Here is a 15,350-nt window from a genome sequence, read left to right as displayed (position 1 = left end):
AAATAGTTCTATTTGAGGTCTCAGAATACAGAAATAATTTATTAAATTTAAAAATAACCTATCGGATCATCACACCATTTTTTTTTTAAATTTAGAAAAAATACGCAAATATACTTATGAAACTATACAAGATGGTATAACTATACCCATTTGTAGTATTTTAGTTATAAACTTCTCATAGCATTGCGAAAAATAATAATTTTTATATTTGTCTTTATTTCAAACAAAAAATTATTAGTCTCTAATTCGACTAAGTAGTACCAGAATTTTCCACGTATCTAAACTTGACATAAACCGACATCGAAACTAAAATTAATACCCATTTTAGTATCTTTTACCCGAACTGTTACATATTATCCGATCCTTATTTAAAATCTGATGCACATTATATTGTAGTCTAGTACTCTTTTCATTTCAATTTATGTAGCACTATTCGAATTTCGAAAGTTAAATGAGTATTTTTTTTACCGTAATTTTTATATCTTTTAAATATTATGAATTGTTAACTATTATGATTTATAGTACTTTTTAGTTTACAAATATATAAATTCTATTTCAAATAAGGACCCATTTGTCCATAAAAAAATTCTTTTTTTTTAAAATTTATTTTCAAAAATATGTTTGTCCATGAAATTTTACAAGTTTTTGAAAAATTTCGAAAATGAGTTTATTTTTCAATTTCTTTTCCCCACTCACAAAATTGCAATATATTTTCAAGTGAAACACATGTCCAAACACAATTTTAAATTTTAAATATTATTTTTTAACTTAACTTTAAATATTTTTTAAAAATAATTATAATTTTTATGTCCAAACGCCTATTTAAAAATTCTAAGTTCGAATTTATGATTAAAATTGAGAAATTTGATACTTAAAATCCAAATAATACCATATATATGTTTCGATTATTATGCGTAAATTTGGAAGTGGTTCAAAGTACAATTTATCTCAAGATCCAAGACAAACTATTAATGAGTCAAAAAAGGAAAACAAAAAAATGGCTCTTTCAACTTTTCTTTAACCCGAAATGGGCGAAAACTCGTTAACCGCCAGTGTCCGCACCGTCACTGAAATCAAGCAAATTAGGGCAAAACAAAGGAATATCCATTTCAATTTTCAAAATTTGCATAAAAGTAATCATCCAAATTGACACGTGTCCTCATCATGTGCGACAACAACTGATCTAAACCCTTTATTTACGTGCGCAAAAAGAAGAAAAAGAAAAAGAGAAATCTATAACTTTGTCGTTTTTTTGCACAAAATACATCTCAATCTTACTTTACAGTAAAAAAAAAAAAACGAGATTTCCCCAAATCCAAACTTCATTCAAGACAAAAAAGGTATAGTACATATATATAGAAATAATTTATTTACTTGTTTCCTTTTTCTTTTAGAAGTGTTAAATAAGTTGGTTGGTTTAAATAGCGTTCGTTTTGTGGAAAATTGAGTTAGGTGGAAAACACACAGAAAAAAATATGGCGAGCAAGAATGAAGTTGTGTCCGTTGAGCTTCCTGCTCCAGCTGGTTGGAAGAAGACGGTAAGCTTTGTATTTTTTTTCAAGTTTTGTCTTATTTTTGTTAATTTTTTATTTGTGTTTCTTTAGCCTTGAAATTTGATATTATTATGAAAAGGGTTTTCTCTAATTTCATGTGGCACTTTGTGTTCTTGATGTTTTCTTCAGGTTTCAATGTTTTTGCTAATTTTTGTTTGTTTAACCTCAGATTTCCCTTTTATTCTGAAAAGGGTTTTGGTTAATTTTGTGTGCTTGTGTGGTATGTTGTGCTCTTTAGTGTGACATTGATTTTTCGGCTTTTAATTTTGCAATTGTTTTGAAATGTGTTCTGGTGGTATTGTATGTGATAGTTTTGTTATCTTTAAGTTCCAATTGTTTTGCAGTTCTGGTTATGGCGTTAGCTTTGAATTTTGCAGTAGTTCTGAAATGGGTGTCGAGGTTATTGTTTGGTTTTGTGTGGTTCAGTAGTTTTTTCCGGATAACCGGGAAATCCCCGAAGGCCACTGGTGCCCACAATTCGAACTCGATAGATGATGGGCCCGCTCCTCTACTACCCATCTTTTGTCTGCGACAGGGTTCGAACTGATGATGTGTGCCCAACCCACACATCACGCGTTGCACTCTTAACACTAGAACAGAGCCCTGGGGCTGTGTGGTTAGGATTTCTGGGCTGTCTAGTCTTGGTAATGCAGATTTTCCACTCCAATTGTTATCTCAATTCGTGTCAAAATGGGAGATGGGGTTTTCTTGATTTTGAGGTTTTCCTACTTTTGCGAGTTGTTTTAGAGGTTGAGGAGTTTTGCTTGTTCCTAACTTCGTGATTCAGTTGTATTCGCGGAAGTTTTTGGGTTGTGTGTATTAATTTGTCTGTCATAAGTAAAATTTCCTGTTTTGAAATGGTAAAGCTAGGTGCTGTTTAACGTAGGGCATATGCAGAATATCATCTATTACTGTTTATGCAATTCAGTCCCTTGTGGTTTATTCCAGATACAGTCTTCTTCATGGGTTGTGGTGATGAACTGGTAGGCCAGTTAGAGTTTTTAAGCTTGAGCTGACTAATCGTCTTATATCTTCTATTTACTAGTGCCCGGTGGTGGTGGTTTTTGGGGGGGAGGGGGGTAAGAGAAGTAATCTAGCCTTTTTAAACCGAAAAGAGGAAACACCGAGCTTTCCTCACATATTTGGCTTTGAAAACCATGGCTTCAGGGCAGTCAAGTTTCTTAAGAGTGGCATCTGAATGCGCCAATACGATAATTAGGTATGAGTACGTCAATCTTAAGATTGGTTGCTTATCCAATACGAGTATGTGGAAGTATTAGGTATGAGTACGTCAATCTTTTTGCTATAATTTTTAGTGTATTCTGAAGAAAGTTCCGAGTCCCTTGCTTCATCTCTATTTTAATCTATCTGATTGTTCAAAATTTTCCATGTTCAGCCTCTACCATCCACCTCCACCACCAAGAATTTTTGCACATCTAGTTGTGCTCCAGCGCGGCAGCGCCAAGATTAAAACTCTGAGGCAGTTAGAGCTAAATTCAAGCTTGCCACTTACTTAGATTTTGTGTGGGATGGCCAACTCTATGATACATGCACTCATATGTGTATGGTGTCATCCATCGCATATATCTTCAACTTTTCACCCATATTTAGTGTGATTTCGAATTTCAAAGACACTCGTCTAAGGAGGTGAGATGAAGAATCCACGGAACACAGGATCAACTTGGCTCAGCCAGGACTAATTTCACCCCAAGATGAATGTTGAGACCAAATCTCTTAATTATATTGAATGATAACTCACAGTAGATTAAATTTTGGAAGTGGAATAATTTTCCAATTCGAAGAGAAAATGCTCTATTTTGCGGCTAACTGATCTCTTTTGATGGAAAGTGTTGCAGTAGAGGTGAAAAAATCCAGAGCATAATCACCAGGATGAGTTTGGTTCCTTTCCTGGTCAGTTCAGCTATAATACAATTTATGATGTAACCGTGCACTTGTGCATTTTATTTAATCCCATCAACAACTTGGTATTCTCCTAGTAAAATGGAATTTTATTAACTTCCTTTTAAGCGAAATTTGGCTGCTATTTCTTTATCTGGCAAATTCATTCTCTCGTTTGAATGAGATATTTTCCTTTTTGTTCGTTGTTCTGTCTTTCTTTTCCCCTTCTAGTTGTACCATCAGTTATCACAGGACTGGGGGTGGAGGAAGACCATAGGAATGGGCTCAGATCTAAGCATGTAGTGAAGGGATATGCAAGGATTAGCTTCTACTCATTTCTTGATTTGTCAAGAGACCTTTTTCTTGGGATAAGTGATTTACTTGGCACATAATGTCGTAGTTTGTTGCTCTCTTTGTGGTTATTTTAGTAAAATAACAATGTTCATCTCTTTTTTTTAACCTTCTAAAATGCTTCTGAGATGGTGGACCTTAAGTTTCATATTGCATGTCTATAGTGAAGCTCTACTGGTGCCTTAAATGGGCTCATAGTGCTGCGAAATAGGATGGACTTTTAGCAGAATTGGCATTCAGTTCTGTGTTTGAGGGTTAAAAAGGTTAAAAATCATCTGGGACCAAGGATTCTGTAAACTCTTGCGAGCTTCCTGTCCTCACTCCGCCAAACCCTCTCTCTCTCTTTCAAAACTGAAGGGAAAGAGAGCAGAAAAGAATGGAAAGAAGCCAACATCTCATGGTGTTTGCCCCACTCTTAAATCGTTAACGGAGGTGCTTCTTGTATGCCTGCTACCTGTGTTATGCAACCCATTGATATAAACGAGGTGAGGATACAATTGGGTTAGGCATAAGCAGCTGAGGTCACCAAGAACATGCTTAAAAATGAGGTTTTTGGTGCCTATTACGATGGTTTGTCAGCTGGTCTTCTTAGTGAGCAGTCTATACAACAGGCCAACTAGTGTCATTTAGAATTCGGGCGAACATTGCTGTTGAGGCCAATGAAGGGAAGCTCTTAGTTCTCTACCAAAAGGCTCTGTTAGGCCTGATTGCTGGAGCTTTTGGGGTGTGTACGGGTAGTCCAGCATATTTAGCCCTCACTCACATGCAAGCTGGTATCACCTTACGTGCAGGGTAGAGATGTAACTACAGAAATGCATTTCATGCTCTCTGTCGTATTGTGGCTGATACCCTTTGGAAAGGTGATGGCCCTATTGGCCCCATAGTAGTGATGGCTGTGGCATTGAACATGGGAATTGCTTGCTGCTTATGACGAGAGTGTGGAATTCCTAAAGGACTATCCTGGCATGGGTGAGGCTGCTACTGTGCTTTGGGCCAGCACTTTTTTGGGTCTCTTTGCTGCTGTTTGCAGCTTACCGTTTGATAATATTAAGACTCAGATACAAAAATTTCAGACTGACGTAAAAGAAAATTTCCCTACTTTGGCCGTTCCATGAGAACATTCAAGGCAGGAGGACCTCTCGAACTTTACACTGGATTTCCAGTATATTGGGCTCAGTTTGCCCTTGTGTTATGATGACTTGAATGTTATATAACCAAATTCAGCAGGTGGAGAAGAAACTCGAATTGTGATCTGTTGATGGTCAACGGATACATCCACTCCGGTTGAGCTTCTCTTTGATTTACATCGTTGCCTTCTTGTAGTGGTATTGTTATCTCGTTGTAGTGATGTTTTCTCATTTTCTGTAATTTCATGCCTTCAAAGTGAAGAAATATTTCCAAGATTTTTGTGGTGATAAAGAATTGATATATGAAATTGGAGTTAGGGATTTACTGTCTTCTGTATTTCTGCCATTTCTGTCATTTTACTTCCAGAAGGATTGTTTCTCTATTGGAATACTTCTTTAACTGAACAGTCTAAAGGGCAACCCAGTGTACAAAGCATCCCGCATTTACGCAGGGTCCGGGAAAGGGCCGCACCATTAGGGGTATGATGTAGACAGCCTACCCTAATGTAAGCATTAGTGGCTGCTTTCACGGTTCAAACCCGTGATCTATAGGCCACACATAAACAACTTTACCGTTGCTCCAAGGCTCCCCTTCAACTGAACAGTCTATGTAATACAAATGCTTCGTTGCAGTAGATTTTTTGGAGCTGCATCAATTTGGTATGTATTTCTCTTTCTTGAGCTTGAACTAGTTACTGCTGTGGCCATTTTTAAATGGTAAAGTTTCTTTTGCCAGTATCTCCCTCCAACTTCCCCTTCCCCCCTCCCCACCCCCCAAACAAAAAAAAAACGGAATTGAAAAGATAGATTAAAGGGACTTTCTTTGACGATGATTAACGTATGAAAATTCTGGGAAAAGGTGGAGTGACAACCTTGGAAACCAAAGATCGAATCTTAAGTGTTGGTGAAGTTACCCGGTATTTCTGTTGGTAGGAGGTAGCAAGTACTTGATGGATTAGTTGAAGATCGCATTGACTCGTGTATACACTACCATCGAATAACCCAAAGAAATGAAAAAACTGAAAAAAGCAGCATTTGAACTCTTGATAGGTGAAAAGTGCAAAAAGGGCGCTAATTTCTTTTGGAGTTTTTAGCGCAAAGCACAAATAAAGCACGAGTCTTAATGTAGAAAGACTAATAAAAAAAATACAAAAACATATCCATAATTTTTGAAAAGAGTTTGTAGTATAATTAGCGATTATATTGACAAAGAAACTTAAAAAATTTACAATTAAGTGATATTTTATTATTTGGTGTCACCTTATCAGAATAACGCTCGATGATGAGACGTATGCCTTTGTGCCCTGATGACAGCTCTGAAGCACCCGCTAAGCGAAGCGAATTGCTCAGCTTGTTTTGCACCGAGCTTTTGGGCTTATGCGCGCCATAAGTGAGCCTTTGACAACACTGCATAAGATCAGAATTGCATTTTGAAGCTGAAAAAAATGCCTAATTGATTGGCATTTTCAATAGGTGGATGAAATCTTGCTAATCGATGGGGAAAAATGGTATTTTTAGAATCTTAAGATAGTTCCTACTCCAAAAAGACTATTAACTTGAATGCTTGTAGGAATAAACCTAGTGTTAAATCTTCTCTCTCTCATTCATTCTATTTCCTTTTTTAAAAAGAAATCTCTCCTGGTTCTCTTTGTTCACTCTCCTCGCGAGAATTCTTATCTTTCTTCTATAAGCTTCTTTTTCACTCATCTGTAATCTATCCTACACCTTGCTGCACATTTACTTTCATCCATAGGATCTCAAGAAACAAATCATGCATGAGATCATTCTATGATTTCATTCTGTTAACAAGCTAACACCCGCAGTGCTTTTGTTTACGTGATAGGTTGACTTTCCACTCCCCATTACTTTAGCAAATGTACTTCTGTGGCTGTTTGGAATATTGGGGAACTCTGAATCTTTAATCCTCATCATTCTAGCACTGTACTTTCTTTATGACATACTGACATGTGACTGGAGACTCTTGCCTCTTCACTTGAACTTTGTACTTTCCACTTCTGCGGATCCAGTGGTCATTGAACGGTATCTGATGTGTGACTGAGGAATCTTTTTGACCGAATATTAGATTTTTCTGGAGGGACATGAACAAATTCAATGTTAAACATAGTGTAGAAGTCATAGGTCTCTTTACATATTGCTCATGCATTATCAGTTTCAGGGGCCTGGCTTTGCAGAATGGAAACTGAACTGAAACCCTAATTCTTGGCCTTCTTTCTTTTTCTTTTTCTTTTTCATTTTTCCCTGGGGGGAGCGGGTTTGACTCTGAACCAGTTTAGTTGATCTCAGAGAGTAAGTTTTGTGCCCGCCGTTACTGCCAATGATCCATCATCTAAGCTGGCTTAATTGAAGTCTTCCTCGCCTTACTCCTGGTATGGTTACATGCATGCAGCTAACCGGCATCCATATTAATCTCTAAGGGAAGGATCTTATAAATATTTATTTGAGAAGGTAAGGCAATAATTAGCCTTGTAAATATTTTGTGCTCTCCTCGTGGCAACCTTCTTCCAAGTAGGGGATGGTGCAGTCAAACTTGAATTCAGTTAGAAAGTTGCTGTAGTTTGGTCACTTTTTTTTTCTTTTTTTTGAAGTTCGGTCACTTCGAGAAGCATCCAGTATTCCGTCTCTAATTTGCGTTGGTCACTTCTTCTAGATGTATTTGCAAGTTGCCTTATGTGTTATTTTTGGAGCTTTCTGGGGTTATGTATGTCTAGCTACTTCTTGCGCAGGCGATTAAGTCTCGTTGTTTTCCCAAGGGAAAAACTTGGTACCCCCCTGCCTTAACCATTATTATTATCTTTTTGGGGATTGTTATATTTGTAAGCTTGATCTGCTTCATGGAGTTGGTTGCCTGAATTGCTTTTAATTTTTCACCTTCAAACTTCTATATTGGAATAAATTTTCATCATTGTACCTCATACATTTTTTAGAAATTAGTATTTGTTGTCTTAGACAAGGTGGGTTGCTCTGATGGTAAGCACCCTCCACTTCCAACCAAGAGGTTGTGAGTTCGAGTCACCCCAAGAGCAAGGTGGGGAGTTCTTGGAGGGAAGGATGCCGAGGGTCATTTTGGAAACGGCCTCTCTACTCCAGGGTAGGGGTAAGGTCTGCGTACACACTACCCTCCCCAGACCCCACTAGTGGGATTATACTGGGTTGTTGTTGTTGTTGTTTAGTATTTGTTGTCTTATGCGACATTCATAAGTTCTTAGGCCTTGATAATCTAATCCAATCTAATACCTTGAGCTTTATGTTGATGGTCGCACAAGAACTCCAATAACCAAAATTTTTGGGGCACGATAGATATAATATGAGTCCAAGTGTCCAACTCATTTTTTAATCTTTTTTTTTGGTAAGTACTCCCCCTGTCTCACATTATCTGTCGTGTTTTTCTTTTACACACCCCTTAAGGAGATATTAAATAGGAGAGGTTTTTGACTGTTTCACCCTTATTTATCTTTTAAGATATAATTTCTCTTCATTTAATATTTACTCATAATTGAGGTATTTGTAGTCTTTATGAACAATTAATATTAAGGGTAAAATTGGAAAAAAATAATTAATTTAGTCTTGAATTTCTAAAATGACAGATAATTTGAGACAACTATTTTGAGAAACCATGACAGATAATTTGAGACGGAGGGAGTAAGCTTATTAAGAAAATAACACCAGGTGGAACTGAAATCTATACATGTTTAAAGGGCATCTGTGTTGTTAGGAGCCAATAAAGTCCAACAAGGTCTCAAAATGATTTGTATCTTTCATGTTACACTAAAGAGCTAAAGATTGCAGACATCAAAGTTTTATTCGGTTAAATGCTATCTGGAGGTCCTTTGCTTCCACACTGTCCATCCTATGTGCATTCGATCAGTACTCTGTACGACTTTGAGTTGCTTTTCTGTTTGCTGTCATGTCCGGCTGGAGGTGGCCTCATTTTATTTGCTTAGCAAGTTAGCATTGCCCGCTTTGAATGAGGTTTATGAATGCACAGCAAAACTTCCAAGCTAGGGATTAATGCTGCAACAGGTGATATAAGTTTTCCACTGATTAATCACACTCATGACATCTATTGCAGGTCATGATATTCCCTTTCTTTGAAGCTTCTTTGAGTAAGACATGCTGTATACATAGCAATTTAAGTGAAGAACATCACTTTTAAAGGTGCCTCGTTTTTCCATAAATTCTCCAAGGCTGTTAATTGTTTTTTCCAGAACGTATTAGCAAGATTTAAAAGAGATACAGCCATGCTTCTCTGCTTTCATAATCGGAGTATCTTGATGTGGGATAGCTCTCTAATACCCTCCCGCTTGCCGAGAAAACTACTCTATCTGCTTCCTGGTCATACAATTTTGTCCTGAATTTGACCTCCCATCTGTCACCTATCTTGGAATTATCGGTGTTAGTCTCATTTGCTGTAATAATGCAGTGTAGGTCAGGAAAACATCATTTAAAGAATGGATCTTACCACAATTTTATTTTCTTCCTATCGGGGACCTCCAGTTTTACTAGATTTTGAAATCCCCACCCCGTAGCATGTTGATATTCTTCCATAATGCTAACATCATCAGATGAATTATAGGCTTGATACGCCATGGGCTTTTCATGCCATATTTAGTTTTGATTAACCTTTTCTATAAATCATCATTTATGTTCCCCATTAAATCTCCATTACCATTTAAACAACAGAGATTTATTGTGCAATTGACCACTTCCTTCTGTTTCTGTCAATAAACCATTTCACCAAATGGTGCTTGCTTTTACTAGGGTTTCCTTCCAAGAAACTCAGCTCGTACACTGTTGAGTTGTTTCCCAGTATAGTGTCAGTCTTTTACCAAGTATAGATACTGTTTCTTCTAGCGGTCTATCTTCTTCAAAATTTTCAAAATCCTTCTCTGATTAATTTTTCTCGTCACTTTTTCCTAAAGTGAGCCCCAACCACACAGTAGGAAATTCTCCTACTCTACAGCCCAGAGGATAGCTGAAAGTGCTAGCTGATGAATGTTGCTTACCTTGATCTCTGGAAACAAGGATCTTTCAGCAAGATTTATATGCTACCCCAAAACAGCTTCAGCTAGACAACTCTTAGAAACCACAATTTTCCTTCTTATACCTCGCTGAAAATTTATGTATCATCAGCATACGAGATGTGGGATATTGTCACCTTGTTTCCCATATCATCCCTACTTTGATTATGATGGGGAACTTGACAGAAGAGATGCCGAATTTAATTCATGTAATCCACCTATTAACAAAACCCAATGTCTCATTCTGTAAAATTAGCAAAACCACACATTCACCCCACAGAAAAGGAAAGACCAATTAACATGGTCAATGCCTCTTTTAGGTCTAATTTGCACATATTCTGCATCCTTCTGGCCCCATCTTGGTCCAAATATTCTTGCAATGAATGAAGTATCTGTGATTGGCCTTCCTTGTGTGGAGGCATTTTCTTTTAATAAAGTTCCCTTTTATGTGAAGGCATTTTCAGAATCAGAAATCGATTTTGTACTGTCTCTGTTCTCTCATTCAATGCCTTGGCTAAAATCTTCATATTCGTAAATGAGACTGAGGAAGTACTTCATTTAATGTTGTACATTTATCTCTCCTTCTATCTTGCCCATTAATGATGATAGCAACACTTATTTCAATATGTTTATTGTTGAGATTTCTAGAATATGTTCAACCCATTTATTTACATTTCACGATAATCTTAATAGTCTCTGTAAGTCAACTTCATGAACTATGTGTTTGGGTGGCATCCTCTTGGTGGCTTTCTTTGAATTTTGTTTTACCTATACCATATTTATGCAACTGAGGGTGAAGTTGTTATTCTTTTACTAGTTTATTGAACTATCTTATTATTTAGATTCAAATTAAATGGTATAGGTCCACTTAGGTTGTGGAACAAAATAACGCTCACTTCCTAAAAATAGTAACGAGCTCCCCCTCTAAATCCCCGAACAGCTAAAGCAAATGAAAACAGTAATCTGTCATTTCGCTTGAACCTCTTTACTAGACAAACTATAGGAGATTCTAACTCTATGGTGCAATTTGTATGATGTCTGAGAGCAATGAAAAAGACCTCTTGGTTCCATTGTCATGATTGTTAGGCAATTTATCAACTTGGTCCGAAGAAGTAACACGAGTATGTTTTACCTTCCCCACCGCCACCCACTTTTCGAAAAAATTTGATTTGCTTGAATGCTTATTTCACTGGTCATCTATTCAGATGGAAAGCATTTCAGCCAGCAGTTTTTGCGGAGCTGTCTCATTTTTAAAGTTTGTGTTTATTCTCGTCTAGGTTATTGCTTTTGTTCCCGACCCCAATGGTGCGGGCCTAGTGGTCAATGGAGTCGGTGTAAACCTTAGAGACCAGGGTTTAACTCCAAGAAGAGACATAAACAATAAGTGATTTCTTCACATCCGACTATGCCTTGGTGGGCAGAGTTACCCAGTACCTTAGCTAGAGGGAGGTAACAAGTACCGGTGGAATAGTCGAGGTGCGCACAAGCTGCCTCGGATACCACCACTATTGAAAAAGGAAAAAAAGTTATTGGTTTGGTTTTACAGTTTCCTAACAGTGTCATTCTTCCTTTTGCCATTATCTACCATAGACAATAACATGTTATTGGAGATTCCATGACGCTTTTGGCTGGATTGCTGTGTCTTTCATTATATGTATATTGCTTCTATGCCTTCTGTATGTGTATGTGCTAGTAGTCTGTAGGATTACTTCTTTTGGGAACTAAGTTGATAAATACAATTTGGAACTCTTCAGAATCGCATTTGATCAGGAAGAGAAAGCTACTTGTGGGAAGCAGTTGCATCTGATTGTGATTTTCTTACTGAGCTGTTACGGGGTTGTGCATGTTCCAAATTCTGTGCTAAAAACAGTTTGGCACTTGGTGTTTTCTCCTGATTTCCTTTTTATGTTGTGAAGTAGCTTCTTTTCTCTCTGAACTTTGCCTTTGATTTCCTTTTCCATCTTTCAAGTAGTTTCCTGTCTTTCTGAGCTTTTATTTTTTATTTCCTTTCCATGTTTACGTTCCACTTTGGCAGCCAGCTCAAGAAAAGATGAGGAATACAAAAGGAGAATGATGGCGATTCCCTTCAAATACTAATGGCCATTTTTTTTTCAGTTTCTGCCTAAGAAAGGAGGAGGGACTCCGAAGAAAAAAGAGATCGTATTTACTGCGCCAACAGGGGAGGAGATCACTACAAAGAGACAGTTGGAGCAGTACCTGAAGTCACACCCTGGCAGTCCGCCTATCACGGAGTTTGACTGGGGAACTGGTGAAACTCCAAGAAGATCCTCAAGAATCAGTGGAAAGGCAAAGGCAGCTCCACCTTCAGCAGAAAGTGAGACTCCAAAAAAGCGAAGCAGAATATCTTCAGCTTCTAAGAAGGATGTGAAAGACAAAGAAGTCCATGAAGAAACAGAGGCGGCAAAGGATGAAAAGGATGTTGACATGCAAGAAGCTGAAAAACATGAAAAGGATACTCTGTCTGTGGAAGCTGAGAAGGAGGTCGAACAGAAACAGGATGAGGGAAAAGATGAAAACAAGGATATGGAGAAAGACGTAGAGAAGAAAGATGAAGTCCAAACTACTGAGGAGGCTGCAGAGAAGCAAGATGAAATGCATTCTTCTGATGCTGTGAAGGAGAACCAAGCTGCAAAGGAGAGGGAAGACCGAACTGAAGATGGCAAATCGGAAGATGCTCCATCCAACGTGGCTGACGTTGAGAAAGATGTCAAAATGGCGGATAATGCTGCGGAGAAGAAAGATGAAATGCATTCTTCTACTGTTGATGCTGTGAAGGAGAACCAAGCTGACAAGAAAAGTGAAGGCCAAACTGAAGATGGCAAAGCAGAAGAAGCAGCTGAGGGTGACAAGGATGTCAAAATGGCAGATAATTTTCAACACCCTGAAGATGTTGGAGAGGCATCGGTGGTGAAAGAGGCCATTCTCGAGAAAGAAGCTGATGTTCCTGAAGCTACTAAGGACGAGGAAGGGAAGGATGTACAAGTTCAAGAAAGTGTGGAACAGAAACCTACTGAAACAAAGAAAGAGGATCCTAGCGCTGCTGCTTTTGAGAAAGATGTCAAAATGGCGGATAATGCTGCAGAGAAGAAAGATGAAATTCATTCTTCTAATGTTGATGCTGTGAAGGAGAACCAAGCTGACAAGAAAAGTGAAGGCCAAACTGAAGATGGCAAAGCAGAAGATGCTCCTGCCGAAGCAGCTGAGGGTGACAAAGGTGTCAAAATGGCAGATAATTTGGCATCGGTGGTGAAAGAGGCCCCTCTCGAGAAAAAAGCTGATGTTCCTGAAGCTACTAAGGATGAGGAAGGGAAGGATGTACAAGTTCAAGAAAGTGTAGAACAGAAACCTGCTGAAACAAAGAAAGAGGATCCTACCGCTGCTGAGGAAAAGAAGTATCAACCGGAACAAGAACAGAGAGGTGAAAATGGTGCAGCAACAAAGAGCACTGGAGATGGAGATGCTTTGATGAACAGCGACGTAAGCAAGAAGGTGGAGGAAGAAGTAACTGAAAACGGAATCGAGGCTGATGAGGCCAACCCTTGAGTATCGATATGGAGCAATTCTATGCCATCCACTTACTAGGCTCTCGCATTCTCTCGCTGACCTTTTGCTCTTGTTTCTTTTCTTTAGTGACTCTAGTGTTGTTGTCAATGGTAGATACTCTGATTGTTCATGAGATATCTGTACGTAAAATCGTAGATTTTAGGTCCTAAAAATTTGCAGCCTTGTCCTCTAGAAGGAATTATAGCCTAAAGAGATCTTTGTATCATTACTACCTTACATCATATATTAGACCTTCAGTGGAGGGAATTTGTAGGTTGCTTAGATCCCTGTAGCATGGTGTGACAGAACTCAGTAATGTACGCTTGTAATAAGTCCATGTTCAGTTACTGTTGACTCTTAACAATTCATGTTGCTTGGTTTCTTCTTTAATGCAGGTTTATGCTAGTTTGAGCTTGTGGTATGTGGCATTGATCTATATTTGATGGGTCCTCAGGTAGTCTTTCGTGGTTTGGTTCCTTTTGTTTGAGGGAAGATAGTCTGGTTTAACTTTTTCAATTCATGTCCAAGCATTCCTACACGTGAAATAAGCTCTATTAAGCGCAATTTTTGCACAAATTGCAATGATGAAACCTCAAGTGTTGACGCCACTTTTACCTAAAACGAAGAGCTGCAGAAGTAGCGATTGTTTCATTTCCACCAACATAAAGATAGTGACTATCAAGATTTACTCATTTGCTAAGAGTGCAGCTCGTTGATGTGTGGGTTAGGCGCATGATATGTTGTAAGGGTTGACATATTATTCATCGAGCTTCAGACCGCGCAATTTTTGCACAAATTGCAATGATGAAACCTCAAGTGTTGACGCCACTTTTACCTAAAAATGTCCAATATTTCAAGACCACCTTCATAGAGCTCTTACATCGTTTTTCCTAAGATCCAGGCTAAATCTTTTGTGTTCTTGAAATTGAAACAAATATCTCCTGAATATGCAGTAGCAATTGTTTCATCACCACCCAAAAAACAAAAAGACTGGAAGACCAACTTATTTCCTAAAAGATTCAGATACAACTGAAACTAGCACTGTATAAGGCAAAACTAATTATAATCCAGTCACTTATTTCCTGAGTATAGACGGTTTAGAAAATCAAAGGTGAAAAGATATGGAAAATTTGTGGGGATCAACTTCTCTAATATTAGGTACTTGTAGGAGTTGGTTTTCCCTATTTTCATGGGAAATTTACCTAATAGAAACTTATCTACCACAATGTAAACGAAAATGACAAAAATATGTCTCTAAAATTGCAGTAGTAAAGGGTTCTCCATCGACATTCATTAAAAAACTTCAAAACTTTGAATTCAATAACAGTTATGGTGATCATTAGGATTTTACCACAAATTCTGATAAATCATTAAAACAATTTCAGCATTGTGGCTGGAATTCTGGTGATGGTCAGAATTGTGGCAAAATCCCGATAATCACTATAATTGTTGCGTGCTTTAACATTTTGTCCGGCGTGCTTTAAATTTTGGCATGTGACTTTTCCTTCAATTTTTTGTTATCGGGATTAAAATATAAATAGTGATTTTAAAAAGGTCCAATGTCACTAGGCGCAAAACAAATACTAGAAACTTTGTAGAGGGCCCTTATTAAGTGTTATTTGCATAGGGCCCTTATGCAATTGATGTTAGGTCCAACAACTCTAGAACCAAAACAGTATTCTGGCCATCAAGCCAATCATGAACTCAGGGTTATGGGGTTGAAAACAAAGCAATTTTGTTATTTCACAAAAGTACTACCATTCCTGCGAGGAAAAACGCACGAAAAATATCAGATTTTATATATTAAAGCAGTTGAT

The 15,350-nt window shown here is 37.8% G+C and overlaps 1 protein-coding gene and 1 pseudogene across 1 annotated transcript; both read left to right on the top strand.

The window, feature by feature from the left end:
* The first annotated feature begins 1,212 nt into the window (after positions 1 to 1,212).
* Positions 1,213 to 13,897, top strand: LOC107808673 (uncharacterized). The gene is made up of 3 exons (XM_016633211.2): positions 1,213 to 1,340; positions 1,453 to 1,538; positions 12,085 to 13,897. Exons 2-3 carry the CDS (start codon positions 1,476 to 1,478, stop codon positions 13,531 to 13,533), a joined length of 1,512 nt encoding a protein of 503 aa, XP_016488697.1. The 5' UTR covers positions 1,213 to 1,340; positions 1,453 to 1,475; the 3' UTR covers positions 13,534 to 13,897.
* Positions 4,223 to 7,194, top strand: LOC107808672 (mitochondrial dicarboxylate/tricarboxylate transporter DTC-like; annotated as a pseudogene).
* Positions 13,898 to 15,350: the final 1,453 nt, after the last annotated feature.

This window comes from Nicotiana tabacum, chromosome 9 (assembly GCF_000715075.1).
Source record: "Nicotiana tabacum cultivar K326 chromosome 9, ASM71507v2, whole genome shotgun sequence".
Lineage (NCBI taxonomy): Eukaryota > Viridiplantae > Streptophyta > Magnoliopsida > Solanales > Solanaceae > Nicotiana > Nicotiana tabacum.
This window is presented reverse-complemented; position numbering and strand designations above follow the sequence as displayed.

Excerpts from the sequence above, each read along its gene's own strand:
- LOC107808673 (XM_016633211.2), top strand. The coding sequence starts at position 1,476 with ATGGCGAGCAAGAATGAAGTTGTGTCCGTTGAGCTTCCTGCTCCAGCT. Across the intron at positions 1,539-12,084 it reads CAGCTGGTTGGAAGAAGACG|TTTCTGCCTAAGAAAGGAGG; the intron begins GTAAGCTTTGTA and ends TTTTTTTTTCAG.